At 40.3% G+C, this 15,123-nt stretch overlaps 1 protein-coding gene across 1 annotated transcript in view; it reads right to left on the minus strand.

Moving 5' to 3' along the window:
* mybpc1 (myosin binding protein C1) overlaps positions 1-15,123 on the minus strand; it is a gene marked incomplete at its 5' end in the record, with an annotated part of 29,890 nt that overhangs the window by 697 nt on the left and 14,070 nt on the right. Inside the window, 20 exons of the mRNA XM_080050868.1 lie at positions 3,015-3,201; positions 3,548-3,684; positions 4,085-4,244; positions 4,346-4,485; positions 4,990-5,185; positions 5,268-5,356; positions 5,550-5,717; positions 5,907-6,041; positions 6,895-7,083; positions 7,171-7,275; positions 7,370-7,529; positions 7,959-8,095; positions 8,187-8,293; positions 8,373-8,538; positions 8,656-8,822; positions 8,951-9,056; positions 9,170-9,294; positions 11,118-11,250; positions 11,360-11,526; positions 14,608-14,664. Coding sequence (XP_079906994.1) covers positions 3,015-3,201; positions 3,548-3,684; positions 4,085-4,244; positions 4,346-4,485; positions 4,990-5,185; positions 5,268-5,356; positions 5,550-5,717; positions 5,907-6,041; positions 6,895-7,083; positions 7,171-7,275; positions 7,370-7,529; positions 7,959-8,095; positions 8,187-8,293; positions 8,373-8,538; positions 8,656-8,822; positions 8,951-9,056; positions 9,170-9,294; positions 11,118-11,250; positions 11,360-11,526; positions 14,608-14,664 — 2,831 coding nt within the window. The remainder of the gene's footprint in view (positions 1-3,014; positions 3,202-3,547; positions 3,685-4,084; positions 4,245-4,345; positions 4,486-4,989; positions 5,186-5,267; positions 5,357-5,549; positions 5,718-5,906; positions 6,042-6,894; positions 7,084-7,170; positions 7,276-7,369; positions 7,530-7,958; positions 8,096-8,186; positions 8,294-8,372; positions 8,539-8,655; positions 8,823-8,950; positions 9,057-9,169; positions 9,295-11,117; positions 11,251-11,359; positions 11,527-14,607; positions 14,665-15,123) is intronic.

Here is a 15,123-nt window from a genome sequence, read left to right on the forward strand (position 1 = left end):
AGAAAAAAAACTGTTATGATACTGTTTTGAGAGGCAGCTGTGGGAGAGTTAGACAGAGAGAGGAGAAGGAAGAAGAAGGATAGGCTGATTAAAGCTTTAGTGCGTATTTTTTCATATAAATGAAAGTCGGTTACATTCAAGCCATCGCCAAACGAGTTGACATAAAGTTGATTAAGCCTCTCTGTATTTATCAGTATGACATCGTTTACAAACTGGTGTCACTCCATGACACTGGCGCAGGAGCTCAGAAAAATCCCAATAAGGGCCCAAGAAAGGTTTCAGTTGTTGATTCTACCGCTAAGAAAACACCTGGACGTACAGCAGAAGGTATAAAATCCATGTGTGATCACCGAAGGCTTACCTCACGTAGCTGTGCCAACAGTGTTGTTATTACGCAGAATTCCTCATGGGGGCCACATAACTTACGCACTATGGCTTTAAGCAGAATAAACAGAAAGCAAAGGAGAGAGGCTAGGAGTTCACAACACTGGATAAGAAGTGAAAGGAGAGGAGAGAGGTGTTGAGAATAGTTTGTGTAGGCTACGCAATCCACACTGAGTTTGGAAATCTACATCTGCTCAGGCTTGCAGAAGCAAAGTTGATTCCACTGAAATACAATGCAAGTTGAACATCTTCTAACAAAATTCAGATTAATAAAGCAAACACTGCCTCTAATCATCCACAATATGCGAACAGTGGTGGAAGAAGTACTAAGATCCTTAAGATATTCTTTTAGGGTTGGCCAGAAAGTTACTGGTTGCAGAGATAGTCTGAAAAATAACTCATAAAACTGCATTGATTTTATACTTTTATTTGTGTTGTTGTACAGATTAAACGAAGTAAGGGAATTTGAGAGGTACTGCCTTGGCCACATATGTGGATTTTGTTGACTTTGGATAGAGCAAGCAAGGCTAGCTGTTTCCTTCTGTTTCCAGCCTTTGTGCTAAGCTAACTGGCTGATGGCTGTAGCTCCTTAATGGATAAATATGAAGGTATCGTATCAAAGATAAGGGAAACTTAAGTGGCAAAAATACGTCTTTGATAGGGCATGCTCAAATGACATGTCAAAAATAGGCATACTTACTCAAAATGTCAAAATATTTATTTACTTCATTAAGAGCACTTTACTTTCCACCACTGTAAGCTAATGGATACAACAGGAACTGTGTTGTCTCCTATCGTGCAAGTACGCCTCATCACTTGGCTCCAAACATTGGAAAAGGTCCCAGTGTTAGCAATGCATGCTTTGTTTGTGTCCTGTACGATTTCATTTAACAGCAGAAAGAGGCTTTTTACATTTCAGCATAGCATAAAACTCAGTCCCAGTCTCCACCGATGCTGCTCTGGATTTCTTAGCAAAGGTTAGCAAGTTTGAAAAACATTTTACTCACCTTGTCTGGTGCACAAAATACATGAGAGGAAGTCTTTGAATTCACACCATGTAATACCGAACAATATGGCATTGAATGAAAACATTCAAATCAAGGTTGTTAAATTCAGCCAGCTAAGCAGAAGTTGGGGATTGTTTGTGCCAAAGTTGTCATGCAAACTTTTTATCGTTAATCCCAATTTCACATTATTATTTTCTCTGGGTCTTGCTTTTATGAGGAAGAAAAAAGCTGATTGTCGAAGCTGGCTGAAAGATGCATAATGAATGACATAAGCTTCATATGCCGATCCATATGAAAGCTTACCTTATATGAGAACAAACATTCACAATTCTTGAGTTTGGACTGGGGGAGAGAGAAGAGAAGAGGGGTTAACAAAGTGTTGACATGGAGTTATATGTGTGCACCAGGGAATACTGTTGTGTTATTACTGAACTCTTTAAAATGAGGAGTTAACTGTGTGGCATAAAGAGGACGCTGGCGTCTGTGGAGAATAGTTTACGACAACACAAAAACATTGTGGCTCGTTATGCATGTGACTGGTGTGGTGTGGTGATGGACAAGATGGCTGGATAGAACAGGGAGTGATAAACCTCTACATGTGGTGGTTATGGAAAAGTGTCACCAGATATTATGTGAACAGCACACAAATGAACTGATTATTATGTCATTATTTGTGTCTACTTTTGAAAATGTCCAGGGGCCGGTTGTACCAGCTGTTCATAATTTCAAACTTTGAAAAGTTTTAACAATAAGAGACGATTAACACGTCACTAGATGAAAACGTGTTGCACCACACAAAAAATTTTACGCAATGTTTACAACCAATATCTGCCAAATGTAACAGTCAGATATCTAATTGAGCTAACGGACAAGGTAACATTAGCTTGCAAATATATAGCCTGTTTGAATAAAATAGTAAAAGAGATAATAGAATATGGCCTTTAACTAAAAACAAGACATTAGACATAACAATTACAGGATGTTATGCTCATAACATAAACCTCAGTAACCAAATCACATTAGCTAGGTTAGCAGTGGCTACTGAGAAATCTCATACTCTGGGATAAATATTTCTTCATATATCTATAAAGTAAATCTATATTGACTAATATTTGACAGATAAGTTTAATATATTGTTTAGTCACTTAAAGCTAATACTGAGCAGTTATGTCACAAATTGAGATGCTGCAGTAACTCTGTGATAGACAACGCTACATACAGTGCATATCTAAAGGTATCCGAGGCATTTCTTGAAATTTTTATGGTGCAACCCAATTAAATAAAACAGAAACTAACAAATGGTTACATAGAGCTTTAAATGGTATTCATACAAAGCCTTATGAATTTATGAATAGTTGGTGCAACTTAATCCAAATACTTACATGTCCATCGCTTACATGGTCATTCCTTTCATAGACTGCAACATACTGTTCAAACGCTGGAGAATATGGTTTCCAAAAGACGCATTTGCTTCTTTAATCGTTACGGTTACAATATTAATTTGTATGTCTTTTTTTACCATAGAGAGAATAAGTGATACAACTAGAAAGGCCTTGGAAAACCAGATTCAGATAGAGGTACCATAGGGAGGCACACAGAGCTTGCCTCTTGGTCCACACTGACCTTTGATCTCCAGCTTGCAGTCCACTACGGCCTCTCCCAGATCATTGACGGCTTTGCAGGAGTACATGCCACCATCATAGGGGCTAGGCTTCCTGATCTCCAGAGTACATACTCCCTGGTTGCTAAACATGCGGTAGCGCGGGTCGTCGATGATGGCTATCTTATTCTTCATCCAGATCACTTTGGGCTGTAATGGTCAGAAAATAGGAACGTCAGCAGCATTATGACGTTAAACCAGCAGATATATTATAGATATAAGCCCTCAGTTTTAGTACTCTAGGATCCATTCATTTGTAAAGGGAAATTCTGGTTTGATACGAAATGGATCTTAATTTCATAGTTGTGGCCTTCATTGGATGGGGTTATATGAACTATCATTTAAAAGGTGATATAGGCCTATTTCTGTCTTTTAAATTGTTTATTTTTTTTGGCGTGCTTGGAAGAGATTCAGTTCAAGATCAAATTGTATATTCACCTGTTTATAATGTTAAACTTCTACATACACCACTGTAACCCGTGGTTCTCCCACCTACCCTTGGGTTGGCACGGACGCTACAGTTGAGAGTAGCATTGTAGCCGGCGATGGCGAAAGTGTTGATCAGTGGCTGCGTGAATTTTGGTGCCTCCTTATAGTCCCGGTCGTTGAAGTCGTGCGTTTTCACCTGCAAGCCTGTCAAGGGAAGGGTAAAGGAATGGGGTTTTGCATGATACTGACGATGAGCGGTATCATGTGGGATATTCCCTACGTGGTGAGGGAAAGAAAATATGTTTTGGTTTATCATCGGCTTAGTCTATGACACCACTGTTTTAAGGGCCTGTCAGTTATAACCCCCAAACCATGTTTGGTTCCAAAGTGAGGCTGTAATTTCAGGCTCACTTTAGGATGAAAAACATCACTGACAGTACCTTTCAGATTACAGCTGTGAGAGAAACAGTAGGAAAAAAACAGTTTGAAACAACTTTTCTGACATATAGAAATCTATGTGATTTGTTTCAGAGTTTTAAATGAGCAACCATTTTAACGGGCAATAACCCAAACATATACTCACTGATATGGCAGTCATTGTTACCTTCTTTTTTGATGAGGGCGCCTTTTTTGGTAGGAGTGGCATCATCGCTAAGGCCACACATGTTCTCTGAAAAAGCCCTGAAAAAGTACTCGTTCCCGACCACCAGGTCTGTGATGGTGATGCAGTTGCGATGGTAGTGCTCAATGCATGTGAACCATTCCTATGAATCAGATTGAAGCATGTTATTGTAAAAATCAAATTGCAATTTCAGCTTTTCATTTGTCTCATTTATTAGTCAAATGAATCCTCAAAATGTTCTACCATTGTCTTCTTGTCTGCTTTTTGAATGGTGTAGCCTGTTATTGGGGCATTGCCGTTGTCTTTCGGAGGAGTCCAGACCAGAGCCACGTTTCCTCCCCAGACATCTTCAACGGTCACACTCTGAGGAGGCCCAGGGAGGTCTGACAAACAAAAATAAAAGGTGGTTAGCAGACAGTTCACGTCTGATTATTATCATTTCAAGTAGTAGTAACAATAATGATATTAAAATATTTGTGTTGAAAACAGGGTGCACTACATAAAATAAAACAGTGTTATACTGCCTACATTTAAATCTATTACCTGTTTCGCGATCATACTTGCCAAAGGATTAAATTAATGTTCTTCCCCGCCAGTATACTAATTCATAACAATATACTGTAGTTTATTTAATTTAAATTACATAAACTGAATTGATGGATCGAAAAAGAAAAAATTATACATTCCTTTAAGTTAATCAAATCCTTAGTCCTGTAGCAAGCAGTAGTGACAGTGTTTGCTACAGCTCTGATGATGCTAACTGAATATCCACAAAAAACGGATTGTACTGATTCCTGCACTTACAACAAACTGTCACAACACTTCCTCTTTTAGTGTGTAGATATGCAACGTTTCTATATCACCTGTAAGAGGACCCGTAGACTCACCTACGATTTGTATGTCCATGATGGCTGTGTCCACATGGTTTTCCACCTGCACGGTCATGTCATACTTTCCAGAGTGGCTACGTTCTGCTTTACGGATGAAGATGATGCTGTCACTGTCTGTGTTGCGGATGTTGACGTGTGAAGGATCTATGGGCTCGCCCTCCTTCAACCAGGTGACCTTAGGCCGTGGTTTGCCCTGCCAAAATCACAAAGTGTATTATTATTGTCTATATAGAAGCAGTGAATAATGATAGATTGATTGCAAGGTGTTTTTTTACCATGAATGGCACTACAAGGTTGACAGCTTCACCAACTCTGCGAGTGTATGTCATCTTCAAGTGTCGGGGAACGCGGATCTTGGGTGGTTCTGAAGAGGAGACGTTATGATTGTTATGATTGTTATGATTTCTAGATAAATTTTTAGATGTCAGTGTTTCTTTCTATCTTGTCCTCCAGAGCAATTGTCATTTAAGACAAGTTACATCAGAAAAGTTCAAATTTCTTTGTTAAGCACAATCTCGTTTAAGAGAAATCAGTAAAAAACTGTTTTCAATGCTCACCAATAACCTCTTTGACGAAGATAGAGTGCTGAAGGGTCCTTGGATTGCTGGATCCGGCCGCATTAATGGCTTTGACTCGAACTAATATTTTACACCCTGGAGCCAGACCAGTGATGGTGTACTTGGTCTTCTCTGTCAGCTCCTTGTTGGAAACTACCCAATCATCACCTGTAGGGGAAACAGTCCAGATCATAATTTGTGTCAGGCTGTATCATATAATGTTTGTGCAATGAATGCTCAAGTAGGACCAATTGTCAAGATTGACGACTTTGAGGATTTGACCACATTTCTCTATCTCAAACAGCCAAAAATCATAGTTTTGTGGAAAAGCCTTTAGAAGATTTGAGGTTTCCTCACTTCCTTCTATGCAGTACTCCACTAAGTATCCGTCTAGACCGGCAGCTCCGATGGTTTCAGGAGGACGCCACTTGACAGTCACTGTGGTGTCGGTGACATCGTCCACAACCAGCATGGTGGGCTCACTCGTCACAGCTGAGTGGAGATAAGAATGGTAAATGATCTCCACTTATATAGTGCATTTCCCTGTTTTTTCAAAGACCCAAAGCACTTTACATTGTTTTAATTTGTACACATTCACCCAATCACACGCACATTCATACACCGATAGTAGCAGCTACCACGCAGGGTACAAGCTAACTATAGGGATCAATTTAGGGTTCAGTGTCTTGCCCAGGAACACTTCGACATGCTGCGGGAAGGCGGGGGAAACCAGTGGACGACCGCCCAACCCGCCCCGCCACAGCCGCCCGGGGTTGTCGCTTAAAGAGGTTTAAGAGATCAGAAGAGTCAAAGCTACCATTACTCCCAACAATGGGCATGAACACGATCGAAAAAAAACATCCTTTTTGGCAAGTCATGAACACGTAAGTAAGGCGCCACTCCCTCTGCCTGGTATGTTCTCAATGCGTGTCAGATCTCATTATGCCCTGCTCTTGCCGTCTATTCTTGTATTCTGAAGCATATTTAACTCCTATTGAACCCCTTGACAGACCTGATCTTCTAAACCTCTAATCCGGAGATGATTTGGCAGCCATTATAAAGACATATTTAATATCCTCTAAAGCTCCTGCGTGTCCAGTGGAGGTCACAGTGAGAATGCTTGGGATGGTGGGGTGATGGGAGGAACAGCTGCATCGCCGGGGTAACCAAGGGCAGACATACACTATCATAGGCCCATTTTTTGAAATTCTCTCTATTATAATGAAATGGTTGTTAGAATAAACTGAAGCCTTACGTAATACTTTCCTGGACAGCATATCGTCAGTAAGATCTCAAAGGTTGTGTTGGCTTTGTGGATATCCATCGAGACATTTGGGCTACTCACCAAGCGGAGTGAAGGCTTTAGACGGTTCACTTGGTTTGGACACACCGATGGCATTGACTGCAAAGATTCTGACTTCGTATGGCACCCCTTCAATCATCTTCTTGGGTTCGAATTCTTGTTCTTTGATCAGGTCAAAGTTCAGTCTCATCCACCTGGAGCTCTGTTTCTTCTTTCTCTCGATGAAGTAGCCTGAAGAAGATCGTCAGAAAGATTGTCATTTAACTCCAAATCATACATCGGAGCTCTGGCAATAAGTTAGATGCGTGAGATATTTACCTAATATTGGTGAACCTCCATCATATTTTGGTGGTTCCCACGTCATAGAGCACCAATCACCGCCTACCGATGGGACCAAGGGGGCCTCTGGAGGGTCAGGGATGTCTGCAGAGAAAACAAGACCATGTTAAGAACTCAAAAAATAAACGTTAAATTCACAGAATTCAACTTCTGATTCACATGCTGTGCGATCACTTACCTACAACCTTGATTTTGACGCTGGCAGTGGCCTCACCAGCCTCATTCTGCAGGACTATCTTATAGTTGCCCGAGTCCTCCCGCTCTGTGATGTCAATGGTCAGGCTGGTTTGGTCACCGTATGTTTCAGCTCGGACACGATTGCCTGAGTCAAGAATCACCTAAGGTAAATGAGACAGAAAAAAACGACATGTAAGCCTTGATGGTAAAGTAAAAATCAAAGGCTTGCTGATTATTTCCAGATGACATTTAAAGCATCCAGCTAGGAATAAACAAATAAATCTCAACTATCCGATTGTAAGACCATATCCAACAATGAGTTGATCCAACAAACAACTTTTATCTGAGTATCCAAAGCCTGATAAAGCTTATTCCTCTGTGCCATAAAAAACACAACAATTTACCAGGCTGTTGCCCTGGGTGACACGTTTCTTTATTAGGCCACAGTTTATTTGAGTCAACCCTACATAGACCGTCCTGCTAACGGAAATACTCCATAGAGCACCAAATCTGTATTAAAAATGCACCGTTGATAAAACCTACAGTCCCTTTATTTTAAATTGTATAAAAGTAAGAAGATTGAGGCTCACCCTTTCTCCCTTCATCCACACCACCCTGGGTACTGGTTCTCCGCTGATGGGGATCTCCAAGCGGAGTTTGTTTCCTGCCACAATCGTCACTGTGTTGTCTGGGAAGTTCAAACTATCCAGGTGCAACCTCGGTGGATCTGCAGAAAATGTAATCAAATCATTAAAAATAAATTACATTTAGTTTTTAGTTTTTTTTTCAGCATAATGTTCAATTGAATTATCGTGTACCAATGATGTGAACTTTGGCACATAGGCTTTGTGAATATCCCTCAGGGACAAAAGTGTAATCGCCTGCATCATGAAGGGAACCCGCCAAAATTTCAAGACGATGGACTCTGGAAAACCAAAACAATTTGTAAGCACTTTCTTTGAAATTTTGTTTTGATGGAAAACAGATGAACAAAAATTACATACTTATTTCTGTGTATGATGTTGATGCGGTCATTGGGCTGGATCAACTGTCCATTCCTGTACCAGCGACCTGGGACGTTGCCTGGGTAAATCTCACAGTGCAGCTTAATGGGTTGACCCAGCGTCACTGTTTGATCCTGCAGGTCCTGGAACACCTTCAGTGGTTTCACTGATTTTAAGTTTAAAAAAAGAATATAGGGCAGAATAGAGCTAATTGTTAATAATTTGTTTGAAAAACATGCAAACAAACAGAAACAAAATGGCAAAAGGCTGGGAGGCTACATACAGTCAACCTGTACTTTAGCCTCAGATGTGCCACCAGAGGCCATGATTGAGTACGTTCCAGTGTCCTCCTTCGAGGCATCATCGATCACTAAGAAGTGTTTAGTTCCTTCACACTTAACTCTGTATCTGGAGCGCACTCCTGTTGGAACCTCAACACCGTTCTTCATCCTGAGGGGAGAACAAGTTTCAGTTTGTGATCATTCTAGCAACCCCTTTGGATAAAAGCGGTAGTATTTTACTACGCCAGCTGTTGTTCCTTTGTGATTTTGAGCCTTTAAATGCTTTCATAGTCTTACCATTTGATTTGAGCACCTTCCTCTGACACTTCGCATTCCAGCTCAATCCTCTCATTCACCGTGGTCTTCACAGCCTCTATACCCTTTACTATCTTCACCGGCAGCTCTGTAAAACAAGGGATTAAGAGGAAACTGAAAAAGGACTTGACTGACATGCTAAACAAATCTGCAGCATATTTGGTCACACACAGTTCTTTATCATTTCAATATTCCAGATACCTTTGACAAACAGCTCTGTGGCGCATTTCTCTTCTCCCGCGGCTACAGAATAAGTAGCGTCATCGTTCGAGTTGCAGTTGTTGATGACCATAATTCTTTGTGTACCCTTATGCTCAAAAATAAACCTAGACAGTGAAGCCAGTTAGTCACATAACTTGTCAACTAGATTTGATTAAATATAATATAGTCCTGAGAGAAAATATTGTTATCACAAAAATTGTTGTCTACAAAATGTACAGCAGTGTTTTACTAATTATTGAATTGCAACATCATTGATATGCTCAACATGCATCAAGTGCAATTCAGAAACATATAGTGAGAATATACACAAAAGGGGCGGGATCATACCAAAACTCTGACAGGGACAAAGGATGGATGGATGGACTTACTTCCTTTGACTTAAGGTCAGCAGTGGAGCCAGAATAGGGCCGGAGCACAGGGTAGAGTACAGGAAGTGATTATGGCAGACGGGAACGAGCACCACAATGTGACGGACAGACAAAGACAGAGAGACATCATGCCTGGAGTGTTTAATAGTAAACTACAACGGAACCCCTGGAGTAACAATACCACAGGAGACCAACACCAGAAAACAGCAATAACCTCCCAGATGGCTTTAACGTTGCATGGCTTTGAACATAAGGTTTAGGTAATTTTCGGAGGGCATAATGTATTAGTACAAGTCTGTCATCCTATTATCTGTCTCTAAAAAAACTATTTAAACTGTACTTGTGCCTTTAGTGCTGTATATATATTTAGAACTAAAAATGTTTAATGAACGCACAGAAACATTTAAACATGCTTAAGTGGTTCAACCTAAACCTTAAAGATTAGCGTTAAGATTTGAGTTTTTCAGAAAATGCATTTCTTATTAGAGGAATAAATAAAAATAAAAAATCCTTGGACTAACCACTTTTTCCACCAATGTTAAGATTAACTGTATTTGTTGTCAGAAATACTTGCAAAACACTTTAAACTATTGTCCTTATCCTCTTTAGTAAAAAAAAAAAATCATGACACCTACATAATGATAGACTTTTTGTTGTTAAGGCTGCGGTAACCTCCTGATAAATCATTTTGTTAAAGTAGTTTTATATAACTATGTGATTTAGCATCTACTACATATGTTCCAAAGCCATACTTGTTGAAAGACCTGTGGAGGAGGTACCACCTTTTTCCTGTATGAAGGAGGACATATAGTTAATGACAACAATTTACAAAATCGCATTTACACCCAAATGTAGCTCTGAGGCCTTCTATATAGCCCTGTGTGTACTCATAATGTTCCTTATGTATGTGTGTGCTAGCCTGGCACCGCCCGCCTACCTACTTCCGCTCAATTTTAATTTCACTTCAATAGTCAGTCTGAGGCAGATTTCTGCCGGTCAAATAAGCGAACAGAGTGAGTGGCTGAGAACGATGACCGAAGTTGCGTGCCAGTTTCAGTTGAAGTCAGAAGCCGGCTCATGACATACGTCACGACCAAACGTTATGCAGTTCCAGACCTTCTGTAAAAATGAAATAAAGTACGATGGTCTGGTAGGACCAGGCTATGTGTGTGCATGAAACTGTGTGGAAACTGATTAGAGCCACATTAGAGTCGAGAGAATGTTATTTGATCACTGGCAATGGTTCACAGTAGAGTGGGCCTGACTGTGAATGTGATACATGGTTACACTAGAAATATTGTGTCGCTAAGCCACTTTCTATGGAGGTATTTGTAAAATGGAAGTCTATGTGGCCTATGAATTATTTTGGAGCTTAAACATGTGAACCATTGGGCTTTCGAGAGGTGACAACATGAAAACACGTAAAACTAGAAAACTGCTAAAAAGAGGGATAATGTCACAAATGAAATGCATTTAAAAATAAAAGTATTTTCATTTGTGCGTTGTTGAAGGGGAGAAGAAGACACAGATGGTAGACTGAGTAAAATGTTGTTACATACTTGGGAGAGGGTCTGATTTCCTGTCCGTTCTTGTACCACTTCAGCTCAACTGTGGGGTCGGCCAGTTCCACCACCATGCGGATCTTTCCGCCTTTGTCCACCTGATACGCTGCATCCAGTTTCTTTGCGAAAGCTTCGAAAAGACAAGATCAGCGCAGAGATCGAGAATCTCTTTTTTCTCACCTAAGTTTAAGGAGACCACCAAAAGAGCTCATCCAAACATTATATAAACACTGATTTACCTTCGCTTTTCTTCTCCTCTTTTGGCATCTTCTTCATCCTCTTCAGCAGACCTCTCAGATCTGTGACGCCATATTCAAAGGCGATCTTCTCGTACTGATCTGGTTTGGCGCCCTTAAGGATCTCCCACACATCCACATCCGGGCCTTCATCCTGCGGTTTTGGGTCCCTAGTGGTGCCGGATACGAGGGAACGATGTAAGGGTAGGAGTCATAGGCTGGTGTTTGCAACGTGTCCTGAGGAACTACTCATCGACCTCTTCAATAGGATGCTATGAGGCATTGCTAGTGTTAAGAGGTAAATGTTGAGTTTTACAAGCACTGTTTATTTTGACAGATTAATGTAACATTTTCGGTTTGAATATACTATTTCCTTGAAGAGTGTTCCTTGGGACATGTCACACAAAGGGATGGGCATGGTGAGCTGTCTACCTGTGTGTTGGCATCAGCTCTGTACTGTAGAGTAGAAGCACTATTAACACAACACACAAGTGCTTAGAGGGTTAACCATTCCTGCAGGTTGTTCTTCGTGTGTCTTTTCACTAGGATTTTGGCTGTGCCACAGTGAGGGCAACAACGTATTTTAAAATTATAATATTCAAAGTTATTGTGAGTAACTTTTTCATGATAATGAATGTTGGTAACATTCAAGCCAATGTCAAACAAGTTTGTTCACAAAAAGTCGATTAAGCGGATCACCTCCACAAAACTCTCTGTTTTATCAATATCTGGTGTCACCCCCCCTGACACTGGCGCAGGAGCTCAGAAAAATCCCAAGAAGAGCACACAAAATGTTTCAGACGTTGATTGTACTGCTAAGAAAAAACCTGGACGTACAGCAGAAGGTATAAAATCCATGCGCGATCACCAAAGGCTTACCTCATTACTCAGAATAGGGGCAGCAGAAGTTACGCACTATAGCTTTAAGGTTGCCATTGAATCCATAATAGTGGTTGCAAAATGTCTTTTTAATGTGTCTAGCATGCATTAATGGATGAAGGGGAAACATTAAAGAGGAGCTGAATTAAAGAGACAAATTGGGGTTGGGTTATTTTAGTTTGGACACTGTTGCTTTTACTTAAAGAGGACCTATTATACTACTTTTCTGGTCTTAATTTCTTGTTTTACACTGCTATAGAGCAACCTGACACGAATCACATCACAAAAAACTATGTTGATTTTCGGGAAGCTCTTTCTCTTATTTTGGCGATCCAGCACTTCCTGTCAACACTTGAGTGTGTGTGCTTCGGCAATCTCCGCTCCCTCCGCCTGTGCATCGGCCATCTTCGCTACCCTCCCCCCCCCTCTTGCAAACCCCACTCCGTTGTGATTGGTTACCTTCCTTCCGGAACACTTTCAGTGGCGGGAAGCGCGAGCATGGACCTATAAGGGCGCAAGGCAGACGCGAACAGGGAAGTGACAGCATTACCATACATGGAAACATCCGCGTGGTCACGTCACGAATTTTTATGCGACGTCACGAATTATGAAAGGGTAGACCGCTTTGAAGACGTGACTTCTCGACTGGCTAGAATAGTGTTTAGTGCTCTGCACAGACACCCCAGACGGTCAGCAGGGAATACGTCGAAATGCATGTAAGTCATTATTTGATAATTTAGTATGGTTAAGCATGACTATGAATCATCATAACAACGTTTATAGGTCATAAAAGTCAAAAAGCATCATAGGTCCTCTTTAAGTGTTGGAGATGAAACAAGTTGCGTCGTGAAACGCAATCCAAAATGTTTTTTTTTGTGTGTACTATCAAGTTAAAAATGCAGCATGCAGGGATATAGAGGTGACCTACAACAAATATTTTTTAATGGTGATTTGAACATCTTCCATATTTCTCTCGTGAACATGAGCCCATCCCTTTGTTTGTTGTTGGTTTAAGTGATCACTTCAGAAATGCCCTGACACTGTTAGATTAAAGAAGACATTAGGTTTGTGATACGAATTAATGGTTAATAAGTGTTTTTTTAAATTAGTTTACATAAAGAACATTCAGTCAGCCCTTCCTTTCATGGACATTTTCCCAAATGTCTGAAAGGTTTGAGGTGAATAGCGTAAAATATTATTTACATTCTATGTTTGTTCTTTCTCGTCTGTTTATTTTCAGGCAATTATGAAGAAAGCTGAAATAAACATGTCGATATAAGCATCATATTTTTTAACTGGGAAAAAAATAGCAATGTAGCGATAACACTATTTACAGCGTCATTTCTCCACCGCCCACTAGCACAACATTAATGATCCAAAATGGTGCACACTGCCTCATAAAGGTGGCACAGCTCGATTAGGGGCTGCCACCTTAGATTGTTTATGATGCATGGCCCATTTCCATCATTAATGGCGACTGACAGAGCCGTTGGGAATGCTGCCTTCAAATGAAGTGTTAACGTACTACAGTAGGCCAACACTCTTGCTCGTCCAATTCCTAGTGCTACATATCATGCTGGGGACTCTACAGGATTACGGTACTCACCCGCAGTAAGGTCTAATCATTTTAAAACCTATAGGGTTCTCTCTTTACTAACCTTTGATTTCTGAATATGTAGGGGAGAAGAAGAGACAAGCCCACAATGAATGTGTAATCTAGCTGGTGAACAGCGTCACGGCCTATAGGGCGATTCGTACTCGCAATCAAACGCTGCACTGTATTATCTGAAAATTGCATCATGGTGTTCATTTTGTGCCACCAAAGTAGCTTTGGTATAGCACAGAAGTTATCAAAACCAGTGTTGTCTGTTTATCCATGGGCACATTTAAAATGGTAAATGCTATTACTTTTAATGGTGGCCATTTTACCAAAGCTTACTAATATAGCCCCCCCCCCAAAAAAAATTATTTTAGTTGTAGCCCACAGCTAACTAGTCTTTAAATATCCGAAAGAACTGTGGCAATTGTAGTTCCAAAATATAAGTTGAGGAAAGACCAGGTCTTATAATAGAAGTAATGAAACCCATTAATACTAACTTTTTTTTAAATGTTCCACTATCAATATTTAATCATAATTAGAGTAGACCAGTTGTCTAGATTTAGTCTGGCAGGAGGGGGGGCCTACAGTGTCAGACTTTGAAAATCCCTTGAAATGATCATCTGCAAGTATGAACTTTTACAGTTATACAGTAACCTAATACAAATCCTCAAAAGATTTCAAAGAAAGAGAAAAAAGAAGCAAATCCAAGAAAAAAGTGCTTAAAATGCTGATAAGGAAAGAAATCCACTCAGGGTTGGGGTGTGATTCTCACCTATGTTTAAGGAGACCACTAAAGTCAAGGTCCCCTGCATCGTCTCCTCCTTCACTGCTGTTGTTAACAAGGAAAGATTAATGAAGATTTAATCAAAGTTGAAACTGTTACAGGCACTAGAAAACAATGCTAAAATAGCAACACAAAGCAAAGGCTCTGATGTCAATCCATAAATTAGCTTTGAGCTAACACGATTGGCGCTTACACAAACAAAAACCTTTTTTTTTGCTCTTTTCCCAATAAAAGATTGAAATAAGGTGTTTAGTGTAAGTCGCTTCAAAAGCGGCCCCGGGTAATAATACCTCAGTGTTTCTACAATGTTGAAGCAACATCACAGAGCAGCAACATTGTGAAACTGGGGTGCTTTGCGTTGCTTTCCAGACACATTGTTTATAGGGAGATTTCAAATGCAAGGGTTGGCCTTTAATTACGCAATGACTCAGCTGGTTGATTTGTAATAACCTTCGAGAAAAGGTTAATGACATTACAACAACCATCTCGTCACACTTACGTGTT

The sequence above is a fragment of the Ammodytes marinus genome (genome assembly GCF_949987685.1).
Source record: "Ammodytes marinus genome assembly, chromosome: 22".
Taxonomy (NCBI): domain Eukaryota; kingdom Metazoa; phylum Chordata; class Actinopteri; order Uranoscopiformes; family Ammodytidae; genus Ammodytes; species Ammodytes marinus.